At 34.0% G+C, this 13,146-nt stretch overlaps 1 protein-coding gene across 2 annotated transcripts in view; it reads left to right on the forward strand.

The window, feature by feature from the left end:
- LOC145266538 (C-type lectin domain family 9 member A-like) overlaps positions 1-13,146 on the forward strand; it is an 81,002-nt gene that overhangs the window by 11,777 nt on the left and 56,079 nt on the right. The window contains exon 2 of one of the 2 annotated variants that reach the window (XM_080122308.1): positions 979-3,127. The exons of the other annotated variant lie outside the window; for it this stretch is intronic. Within the exon in view, the coding sequence (XP_079978434.1) occupies positions 1,538-2,818 (1,281 nt within the window). The 5' untranslated portion in view covers positions 979-1,537 and the 3' untranslated portion in view covers positions 2,819-3,127. Of the gene's footprint in view, positions 1-978; positions 3,128-13,146 lie in introns of those variants that run through there. 2 annotated transcript variants of the gene reach the window in all.

Raw genomic sequence — 13,146 nt, forward strand, 5'->3', positions numbered from 1 at the left:
ATGTAATTCCAAACTTACAGAAAGGCCTGTATAAAAATGCATGTTATTCCTTATTTAAGCCAGACAAACAGTTAGCACAAGGTGGGAGTTTAATTTGGCCCTGGGTGCCTAGATTGTAATGTCTTCATAACGATCATGATATAAAAAGCCTCTAAAATCTATAAAAGGTGAATTTATAACCTAATCTGTGACTGCCTAGCTAAAGTTTGTTGTGCATGTACGTGCATTTAAATAAAGTTCATGATAAAACGAGAATACACATAAATACCTTTATAACACTTATTTGGGGTTTCAAAATCTGGCCGATTGAGAACATCTTTGGTTTTATCTTGACAGAAAAGTTGCAATGGCAATTCTTCCCAAGAATGACAGAGCCTTGGATTTTATTTTTGGCAACTTTTTATTTCAGAGTGTCTTTTTTTTTTCTTTTGAAAAGCTGCAACACTGGTCCTAGGTTCCTACATTTGAAAGGTGTTGGATCCCTTGCTCCCCCAGGTGTTTTGAGCCATCATGACTGGTCAGCTCCTCAACTCTAACTCCTTCAAGCTCTGAACACCAACTAATTTCCATGTATATCAAAAAGGCCATCACTCCTTCTAAATAACGTCATTAGTATACGCTACTAAGATAATCACCTGATGTTTTTACATGTCATTATTTCTAAATTGTTAACTAAATTATGATAACATTTTTAAGTTACATTCCTAGTAACTAATAAATCTAAATATTTTGATTATTCTTAAACATATTTTAGTTGACAAAACTTTTTGGCTTGAATAATCATCGACCAACCTACATTTTGGCATTTTCCGGCCAATATCTAATACATACATATGTATACATGTATCTGATTTTATATAGTTGTATCTACCCGGCGTTGTCTGTAATTCAAGTATGAAACAATGTTTTCAAAGTGTTGATATTTTATCTTATTAATAAAAATGTTTTTTGCTAATATCATCTTTTCTTTATTTTCAGATACCAATTATTGTGAAAAGAGAATTTTATATAAAGTACTTAAAAACAAGGAAACCAAACAAACAAACATTCTCATCAAAACGTGAGACATTTTCTTGTGCAAATCTGCATTTTCTAATTCAATACCCATTCAAATACCTATTTCAAAAAGCAGTTATTTTTTAATCAAAGATTTCGTTGGAAGTCTAACACACAATATTTTATGAATTATGTTGATTATAGTTTCACAGATTTCATATCTAAGAACATATAAATGGACAAGAAAATAGGTTTTATGAGTTTTAGCAGATTAAAAAATAAGGGGAGTAGAAAGTGGACCTTGGATTTACTTTCAGCAATCTTATAACTCTTGCTTTCCTTATTTTGTTCTTTAGTCCTTACATTCCATGAGCAATGTTTCTGACCAATGAGAAAGAATTACTGTTTTCTGGGTCAGAATCTACCCATTTAATACTTGTTGGCTAGTCTTTTGACCTTGGAATAGTATTTTTCCATTATTATTTAGCATATTACATCAAGTGGCTTCATACCTTGTCTGGAGACATAAATTTAAAGAGAAATGTCTATAAAGTGTATTGATGAGAGTGTGACAGGAGATCCTGCTTCAGATGACACGGAAGTTCAAGCGGAAACGAAACCATTTGGGTGTGAATTGTGTGGATCTGCTTTTTCCAAGGAATCGTATCTAAAGAAACATAAGCAACGGCACACAGGGGAGAAATTATATTCCTGCGAGATTTGTGGTTCCTCATTTTATCAGAATTCAGATCTGAAGACGCATATGCGTCGACATACTGGAGAACGAACGTTCATCTGTGAGGAGTGTGGGGCGTCGTTCTTTAAGGAATCACATTTGAAAGGTCACGTCCGGATACACTCTGGCATCCGACCTTTTACATGTACCTTGTGTGGGTCTTCATTTTTGGACAAATCAAATTTGACAATACATTTGCGCTCGCACAGTGGGGAGAAGCCGTTTTCATGTATCGTCTGTTTTGCTGCGTTTTCCGATAAATCAAATTTGAATCGGCATATGAGAATACACACTGGGACCAAACCATTTTCTTGTGGCGTCTGCGGGTCTTCCTTCTCACAGGGTTCGATCTTAAAACGACATATGACAATACACACTGGAGCAAAACCATATTCTTGCAACGTGTGTTCTTCTTCGTTTTCTCGGGAATCTACATTAAAAACACACCTTCAAATACACTCGGGCCTGAAACCTTTCATATGTGAAATGTGCGGCTATGCTTTCTCCCAGGAATCGCAGTTGAAGAAACACATCCGCCGGCACAAAGCGGAAAGAAAAATATACTCATGTAAAGTGTGCAGTTCTTCTTTTTTCCAGAACTCGGAGTTGAAGATTCACATGCGTGGACATACGGAGGAACGAACGTTCGTCTGTGAAGAGTGTGGTGCTTCGTTCTTTAAGGAGTCACATTTGAAAGGTCATGTCCGTATACACTCTGGCATTCGACCTTTTACATGTACGCTGTGTGGGTCTTCGTTTTTGGACAAATCAAACTTGAAAATACATATGCGCTCGCATAGTGGAGAGAAGCCGTTTTCATGTATCGTCTGTTTCGCAGCGTTTTCCGATAAATCAAATTTGAATCGGCATATGAGAATACACACTGGTGAAAAACCATTTTCTTGTGGCGTCTGCGGGTCATCCTTCTCACAGGGTTCAATCTTAAAACGACACATGACGATACACACTGGAGAAAAACCATATTCCTGTGACATGTGTTCATCTTCGTTTTCACGGGAATCCAGTTTAAAAGTTCACATGCAAATACACAACGGAAGTACGTCCTACATGGAGCTGATTGTGTAAACAGCCTTTAAATCATACTGACTAATATCAATGAAAGTTGCCGGAATATATCTTGATCTGTGTGTTACCTAAGGAAATGTCGGGCCGTATATAGTATGTAATCTATGAAATTGATTGGAATTGAATTAAAGAAAATAATTGTTACCAGAGAAAGAGTCACTAATTAGTAGGTGCTAAATTCACTCACAACAAATCAATGAGAGAAAAACATTGTTACTGAACAAAATATATTCATATACAATTTGAAAAGTTCACATACAAATACATAATGGAAGTACATCCTATCTGAAACTGATTGTGTAAAAAAAATGGTCGGCATTCCAACATATTTCTCAAAACATTTTATTGTTGTATTATTTCCTCTGTTTTCTAGACAGTGATAGTTGATTTGGCGTCCCCAATGAAACATCTTCCAACAGATATTATGTATTATATTACAATATGTAATATTATTTTTTTATTATTTATTATGAACATCTTATTATGAAAAAAAAGTGGAACAATGTGAACAATTCTTATTTTTATTTAAAAAAATGTGCAATATTTATTTATTGTAATTGTTAATGTTTTTGTATGAAACATTCTTAGAAGTAAATAAACATATCTTCTTACTGAAAAGTATCATACTTATGCTAAACTACTTATAATACAAATACTACTTCTTTGATTACTACTAATCATCATCATCATCATCATGCAGTCCGTCAGTCTTGACGATGATTAGTTGGGCCTCAGTACTTAATCCCTCTGTGTTGGCATAGTCTCTCTCCATTGCCACAGGACTTTCCACTTCGGCTCCAAACTTGCTTGCACAGTTTAGATGCAGTATCTGTTGCGCATCAGATAGACACCCTCTGAACCTCCAATGTTCATGTCCTGTGGAGCGAACCCGCGATGACTAGCAGCAGAGGAGGCCGCAGCTTCTGTCCGGCCGAAAGTAATCTCAGTGAGGTAAACAGTCACCCTATCGTGTCTGCTACTACGCCTTTTTTTTCTAGATGAGGTTCCATAGCTTTTTAAGAAAACTGCAAGGCAGCAGTAAGATTTGAAGTCAGAGTTCCCATCTCTTAGCCTTTTGCTGTGATTAGACTCACAAGGCAGTGGTGTTTTATTTGGGGGTTGGTTCATCTAGTCTTCGTCCAACCAAGAGCACCCACAAGACAGTGGGGTAGGGGTTTGTAGTGTGCCAGGGTATGTCCACACATCGGTGGGCCATAACGCACTATCTCTGGGGTCCCCTACTAATCCGAGATCTCCTACAAGTTTAACCTGGGGGCCGCAAGGCATCCAGTTACCATGTGTGGCCAACGTGGAGGCACTGTAGGAGTCTTGATGATGGAGAGCCTATGTACTGGCAGGGAAGACTTCTGCATAGCTGCTCTCTTTTCACTTCAGTGTTAGCCAGCGGTGTTAGCTAGAAGCAAGAAGGCATATAAGCATGAACTTAACGCTAACTTATACCTAACACACTAGACACACCACATACCCCTGCCGGATTAAGAATCCAAACGTACACACTTCACTAATGAACTCTTCACTAAGATATTCTTTGTTTGATTACTACTACTACTACTAATAATAATAATAATATTAATAATTCATCTAAAGATGTGATAAATTCCTTCAGTTAAAATATCTGTTGAAATATGTTTTGTCGGGGATGCTTAATCAGCTATCATCATCTAGAAAACAACAGAAGTAATGCAATAATGACATGTCTCGAGAAATATGCTGAAATGCCAAATGGTCTTTAAGTCATATCAACTAATATCCAATGGAAGTTGCCAGAATATGTTTTAAACAGTATGCTACCAAAGGAAATGTCAGACCAGATATAGTATGTAATCTATGAAATTGATTGGAATTAAATTTTTGAAATATTGATAAATGACATAATTCACTGACTATTTATGTTTCTGTATTTTTGGAGATGGACATTAATGCGGTAGTAGTTCTTATATGGAGCTGATTGTCTAAAGAAAATGATTGTTGCTAAAGAAAGAGTCACTATTTAGCAGGTGCTAAATTCACTAACAACAGTTTTTTGTTAATGAAAGAGAAAAAAAAAAATTTTTACCGAACAAAGCATATTTGTATACAATTTAGATAACCAAATAATGTTATATAATTTTTTATTAAATGAACAAAATCATTTTTTTTCTACGTAAAAATCGTCTCAAAATCATACAGACTGATAGCATCCTTAAAAGTCATCTCAAAATATGTAAATACACAATGGAAGTACTATAACAGAATAAATGCATATGAAAGGCAAAATGACATCACTGTAAAGGAAAAAGACTATAAAAAGGAGGGAGATCATGTTAGAGATGTGGATGATGTTCGAGAGCACAATCACATAAGAGACACCACAGCTGTAAAGAAAAGTCACACGTGGGGGAGAATGAGGAAATGCTGTTATAGCAGAAAAAAGCGAGTTGAAGTTCTTTCCGTATTCTTTGTCTACTTTGCGACTGAGGCTACAATGTGCTGGTAACATTACAGTACTTCCTCTATGGAACTGATTGTGTAACAAATTGTTGTAAGATCATACAGACTAATATCATCCTTATGAAGAATCTTAATATCTTGAAAACATTCCTTTGTTAATCAAGATAATCGGTTAGCATTTGAAACAAAAAAAGGCCTTGCACAAGTATAAAGTGTTAGCGCTTGCAGAAAACTGTTTGATTTTAAACTGGAAAGTAAATTATTTATAAAGCATCAGATGTATCTCTCATTCCCCTTCCCCACTTCCTCTTTCCTATTATTCCTCTCTTTGGATACACACACACACACACACACACACACACACACACACACACACACATAACTAGAATTAGCTTAAGGGAAATAACTCTGTAAAAAAAATCAGACTTACTGCTCTTTAGTGGCTGGAAAACAGACTACATGATAAGAATAAAGAATATAAATAGCCATTTGACCCCTTCCTCTCCCCAATAGTAATGTTTTCATTTGTTTATTTTAGACATTATACATCCGGAGTTATGCCAATTAAAAATATACCAACTTTGGAGGTGTTCGTTGTGTATTTTTCAAGTTTTAGTTTGACATACAAACACTCATTCGCCCTTTATACAATAGACTAGCATGATTCACTCAGCGTTGTCTGTGTGAAAATATATGGCTAATAAGAAGGTGTCAGTTTTTGCTATGAAAGAAAAGTTTAAAATACTGTTTACAATATGAGGTCAAGTAATAAAAAAACTTAACTCAGTTGTGTTTTTTTAAAAAGAAAACTCATTCTTCATGTGTCTCTTATAGAACAAATGGTTTTAACGAATCAAAACGGATTTGATTATTTCAAATGTAAAAAATATCAATCAAAATTATTTAAATGTTTTTTTAAAATAAACTCTTTACTAAGATATTCTTTCTTTGATTTCATTTTTGTTTTACAAAGTGAAAAAATTATTTAAAAAAATGAATTTCGTTTTGTTTTGTTTTTTACGTTGTTTTAATAAATTTAAATAGAAATTTCAATGGTGTCTATAATCAATTGTGTAAAGGAATTTATTTGAACAGTACATTAATATATTGATTTCTATAGCATACAAACATTGAATTTGCATATATATATATATATATATGTATGTATGTATACTTATTTGTACATATATTAGTGATGGGACGATTCCAATATTTTTCCCAATTCTGATACAATTACCGATTCCGTACTAAATTCTTGATTCCAATTCTTAATAAATGTTTGACTATTTAACTATAGAGTTGTATTTTTTCTCTGATTACCGTAAAACACACACATGCTAAATGTGCAAATATTTTCCTAAACGTAAAAATATACTTGTGGGGGACGATCCATTGATTTTAGCTTCACTGTTGGTTTAAAATCAATAATTATTTATTATGTTTTCATTATTACCAGCAATGGAAGATTTTGCTTTAAACAAAATCAAATAAAAAAGAGAATTAGAAGAATCTTTTTGGCAACGGCACAAATTTTTCCAATTCCGATACCAATTCCGATACCCTCAAATATTCCGATTTTTCCCATTCCGACTCATCGTCCCAACACGAATATAAAAATATATTTGTATGTTGAGTAAAACGATTCATAATTGTGAATTAAAAATCAGTTCCAAAAGGAAAAAACAAACCAAATTAACTCGATTGTACGATCGTTTCGGAAACAATGTTAATTTTATTGAAATTGACAATAAGTATTGACAATAAGTATTGACAATAAGTATTGACAATAATTTGACAAAAGTTTTGTCCGTTAAACATAGTCTCCTCATCAGGAAAAAAAGGCGGGAGTTGGGGGGGGGGAGAAGTTAAAGACACCAAAATAAAGCTAGCATTTTAATCGTGAGTACAGCAAATATTCCTTATTTAGCTCCATTATAAAATTTGTTTTAAGTCCAGTCAGTCTATCTTTTCGCATGCTGTTATATCTTGCCTCCGAATGGTTGAAATAATTAATTAGAGTTTATATTACTTTAAAACCGCATTAAATTTGAATCTTGGATCTAGGAACGTAGATACACAAGTTTTTTTTTATCATTTAGATAGGATGAAAATCTTGTTTCCATTGATTCATTGAATTGTTCAACAATGGTAAGGATTCCACTAAAGTCAGAGATATCAGAATTAGATTGGACAACTTTTGAAAGAAATAACCTCAAAGCTAAAATTTTGAAGCCAGTTTACTCAGAAGTGGCTTTTTGTCTTTATTAAATAAAATTACAAAGTACAATTTCTAATTCTTAAATGAATAAACAATTAAACAAGAAAAAGAAATTAAAAACCAACTACAAAGTACAAATTGTAATTCTTTAAGTGAATGACTATTAGCTGAAGTTCTGCACCTGCTGCTGCTGTACTTCCTCTTCTATTCTTACTGCCTGCTTCCTCTGCTCTCATAGTCTCCTCAGTATTTAAGTTGTAATGTAGAAATATTAGACTTTCTCTATTCTTATGAAGCAGCGCTTGAAGAAGCATATCCTGCCGATTCTGCTTTATCATATTCAGTAGAAAGTAGATGTAGAATCCAATTAGTGTTTCCCATGTCATTCTTCTGAAATTTAAATGTGAATCGTGGATCTAGGAACGTAGATACACAAGTTTTTTTTATCATTTAGATAGGATGAAAATCTTGTGTCCATTGATTCATTGAATTGTTCAACAATGGTAAGGATTCCACTAAAGTCAGAAATATCAGAATTAGATTGGACAACTTTTGAAAGAAATAACCTCAAAGCTAAAATTTTGAAGCCAGTTTACTCAGAAGTGGCTTTTTGTCTTTATTAAATAAAATTACAAGGTACAATTTCTAATTCTTAAATGAATATAATTAAACAATTAGATAAGAAAAAGAAATTAAAAACCAACTACAAAGTACAAATTGTAATTCTTTAAGTGAATGACTATTAGCTGAAGTTCTGCACCTGCTGCTGCTGTACTTCCTCTTTTATTCTTACTGCCTGCTTCCTCTGCTCTCATAGTCTCCTCAGTATTTAAGTTGTAATGTAGAAATATTAGACTTTCTCTATTCTTATGAAGCAGCGCTTGAAGAAGCATATCCTGCCGATTCTGCTTTATTATATTCAGTAGAAAGTAGATGTAAAATCCAATTCTTAGTGTTTCCCATGTCATTCTTCTGAAATTTAAATGTGAATCGTGGATCTAGGAATGTAGATACACAAGTTTTTTTATATCATTTAGATAGGATGAAAATCTTGTTTCCATTGATTCATTGAATTGTTCAACAATGGTAAGGATTCCACTAAAGTCAGAAATATCAGAATTAGATTGGACAGTTTTTGAGAGAAATAACCTCAAAGCTAAAATTGTAGGTATTATCATCGATATGGTTGAAGTTCTGTGACTTTTTTCTTTGGTAATTTCCTCAAATGGACTCCGTAACTGGACAATTTTTTGAGCAAGTCCCTATTGATAAGTTGTTAAGGTAGGAATCTTATTATCAACAGCATACATTGCAAGAGCTTTTAGTTGTTCTAACTTTTTTCTTAGCATATAATTTGTTGAATTCCATTGTGTGGTCACATCTTGAATGAGTTTATACTTTTCCAAATTAAACTGATCTTGTAATTCATTTTTTTTTTTTTTTTTTTTATACATAGGCATCACCACATTATCAAGGCCAAGAGACCACTCAAGGATAAGGGTTAAAGATTGTACATTAGAAATTGGACAATATAGTAATCATTAGTAATGAAAATTTGGAAAATTTGATAACTTATAGGGAACGGCTCATCAAGAAATTATTTACGTTAGACTTGAAGACAACCATATTGTAGTCAGCCGGAAAGCAGGAAAACGGAAGACAATTCCACAGGCGTGCAGTTCTAAGAAAGAAGCTTTGTTCATGGAATCTACGTTTAGGTTTAGGCACAGATAAAGAGTGGGGGTAATTATTGATAGTGTTTACAGCTAGACGAGTGTTTCTTGTGAAAGTTTGGCAAGGGGGGACCATAGATTGAAGCTCAGTCGAACACTTTCCATGAAAATAACGATACATCAGAGACAAACTCGCAACATCTCTTCTGTGAGATAGAGGTTGCAAGGAAGAGAAAAGGACATCTCCTACGAGGCTACGAAGTCTATTTTGAACTCTATCAAGGCAGGCCAAGTCCTTTAATCGAGAGTGATGAAACTGAGAGACTATATATTTGTTAATTGTAATGATTGTTTTCACAGTCTGTTGGGAAAATAATGAGTTGCAATGTATGTAGGAAGCATGATAGTGATTCTAAATCACATTCCCTGACACCAGCAACCATATTTGTTCCTGAATCTCACAAAACTAAGACAACTTTGTTAAAGATTTTATACTCGTTCAGAACATTGTGCAATTCTTCATTTATTCTTGCACCTGTGGGTGCGCCAGGGAATGAAGCAATGTTAGGAGCCCAACTCTGTACTGTTCAAAGTCATTTGAAAGCAAATTACCTGTTAAACTCAGATAGGAGCCGTCCTGGATATGACCTTAAACTATCTCCGATGGTGAGGGCCCCAGCTTCCGGGCTTTGGGGAGTGTGGGGCCATCCTTTAATTGCCATTGCTCCCAGGTCCACTCTGACTCGGAGTGGTAGTACCTGTTAGGGTTCCAACTATGGGTTAAATAGAAACCGACTTGAAAAAAACCCCAAATATATTCTATTAAAAAAATTTTCTTTAAAATCACTGAATTCGGCATTAAATAACCTGAAAAGAGTTGATATGCCGTAAAATAAAAACAACTAACCAACAGAAAGGAGCATTATTCGTAGCCGCTATCCAAATGTCTGAAGTCAAGAGATGATTGAATTTTTGTTTTTACTTTTGTAAGTATATTGGGATTTATTTTTTTAGTGAAGTACTTTCTTAATTTATTTATTGTAGACTATTATCCTGATCTTTCTTAGTTGTTGTTTCACGTTTCGACCAACTGTTCCTCTGGCCTTCGTCAGGTGGTAACCGCGACGGGATAAAAACTCGAATCTCCTAACTGCATTCTCAGCAATTACTGCCATCCATAGTTGTTGTCAGTTCACCACGTTTTTGGCCAAGTAACCCTCTGGCTGGCTTTGGGTAGGATTGAAACTGCTATCTTCAGACAATTCTCACCTGGAACTGTAGAGATTCAACGTCTCTATCCACTGCACCACGCGATGGGATAAAAACTCGAATCTCCTAACTGCATTCTTAGCAATTACTGCCATCCATAGTTGTTGTCAGTTCACCACGTTTTTGGCCAAGTAACCCTCTGGCCGGCTTTGGGTAGGATTGAAACTGCTATCTTCAGACAATTCTCACCTGGAACTGTAGAGATTCAACGTCTCTATCCACTGCACCACGGGTTCCAGGTGAGAATGCAGTTAGGAGATTCGAAGTTCCTATCCCGTCACGGTTACCACCTCATGAAGGTCAGAGGAATAGTTGTCCGAAAGTATGTATTATTTTCGGTTCACACGTGGTTTCAATCTACTGTACAATTCCTCAATGTGGAAACTGAAAGACGGAGTAATAATGATAGGTACCGGCAGCAGCCTTATAATTTAAAACTCTTGCGCATTTCTGCCATTCAACTAAAAAAATAAAAGCTGAAAATAGCATCAAATTAAACAAAATTGATCTTTATTTTCGTATAAAAATTGCGACAAATATACAAAAGAAAATGTGTAATTCGTTTTCCAGATTTATTTATTACTTAATTTAGTGAATTAACCATTGATAATAATCATGGCAAACATGATAATAAGTTCAAGTTAATTCGGTTTCCTATGAAATGGTGCTAAAATATTATACCTAGCTTTATTCGTTTAAATGTGCAAAGCAAAATAAAATACCTACAATGTTTTGGACAAAATCAATTTCTAGGCTATAAAAACCTTCTTTTTTTTTTTTTTTTTTACACAGTGATCACCACTTATCAAGGCCCGGAAGCCACTCAGGGATAAGGGTTATTGCAAGTACATTACGTTAGTGAGGAGATTTGCTGAAATGTTTACTTAAGGGGGCGGTTCATTAGGAATTTGTTAACATTGGACTTGACATCCAAGTTGTAGTCCGGAGGGAAGCAGGCAGACGGAACAGAGTTCCACAGGCGTGCAGTTCTAAGAAAGAAGCTTTGTTCATGGAATCTGCGTTTTGATTTAGGCATAGTAAATAATCTTCGACCAGTCATTAAAACATTTTGTCCAGTTTGCCTTGAGTTATGTTTCTTGGAAAATGGTATTTCATTCCATTTGAGACATTAAACTTTGAAAAAAAACTTTTTTCTGTTCAATGCGAAATCTTAATTTTCTTCCAAATTTTGAATTACCTCTGCTTTTTGACTCAATCTTCCTGATTTAGGGTAAATTTGATGTTTTTCACCGAAAATGGCGGACAACTGTGATGTCAATTAATCGTCTTTGGTGCAAGTCCAGAATTTAACCTAATTAAAAATACAGAAAAATCTTTATGATATACGTACATGTCAGGAAACGAAAATGTGATATTCCCAAAATCATGAATTTTATGATTTTTGCCGGTTAATAGTATATCATAGCCATTACGAAGCTGATTTTTGATCTCTGTTTTTTTTTTTCTTTTCTTTTTTTACTCATGTTCACCCCTTACAAAGCATATCGCCACTTGGACGTAAGAAGCTACTATTTGGGGCCATGTCTAGGAAAGATAAACAAGATATTTGTTTGTTACATTTAAACTTCTGCATATCAGTACAGCCAGGGAAGAAGGCAGCAGGAAGGGAATTCTAAAGTCTAGCTGTTCGAGGGAAGGAACTATTAGAATAGAAAGCTTTCTGGCATTTAGAGACATCAACAGTGAAGGGGTGAGATTATTGCTAAGCGAGTTTGTCGGGGGGTATGTACATTGAGGGGTGCAACGAGTTCATCAGAGCACATTCCATTTCTTATGCACTGTTTCACAAATTAATTTTCATACTGAAAATGGACTTTTATACACTTTTATTCCAGAATAAGTTTTATATATACTATTTATTCAAAATATCTACATTTAAGAAGTAACCTTATTTGCATATTACATTAAAGAAAATTTATTTTAATAATTAGCTTTATGTTATTGTTTGTTGTAATAGAAATGTTTCAATTGTTCTATTTAGAAATATTATTTAAAATTGATTTATTTCATTTAATTTATTTATATTTTTATTTATATTATTTATTAATTTAATTTATTTTATTTATTTATTAATTTAATTTATTTTCAATTATTATTGACCGACACCAGTTGCCTTTAAAAACGAAAGTAAGTTTTTTTTTTTTTATTTAAGACATAAGAGTTATTTCCCTTTTAATTTTCATAGACGAAAATGCATGTGTTGTATGCTTCCATAAATCCAACATATGGTCTACTTTCAGGAAAATCGTGACAGGAGTTAGGAAAATCGGTGTATCTTAAATAGTGTGTAACTAAACCCTCCGCCCGGCAATATGATTCAACCTGGCAACACTGGATATATGCAGTATATAATAGTACTACTTACAGCATAATCGTTACACAAAATTTCAGCTCAAAAGTAAAAAAAAAATGAGATGCCCTGCAATTTAATGAGTTAAAGAGGTTTTAAGCCAATTTACTTTTAAATGGTAACTGAGTAAAATATTCTGGACAGAAACTACAAGGTGCTTTTAATAAATTCCAGACATTTTGTACAGGCATTTAAAATTGTTGTAGACTCTTGAAAATTCAGTATGTTATTGCTATACATCTTATGAGATGACTGACCAATTTTTTGATTTCAGATTCAAATGAACAGCTACTCCAGGAATCGGAATACACCCTACTAAAGCCTTAATGTTACAGCTGGTGAATTT

Source organism: Euprymna scolopes, chromosome 41 (genome assembly GCF_053919585.1).
Source record: "Euprymna scolopes isolate OS-2025 chromosome 41, ASM5391958v1, whole genome shotgun sequence".
In the NCBI taxonomy this organism is placed as follows: Eukaryota; Metazoa; Mollusca; class Cephalopoda; order Sepiida; family Sepiolidae; genus Euprymna; species Euprymna scolopes.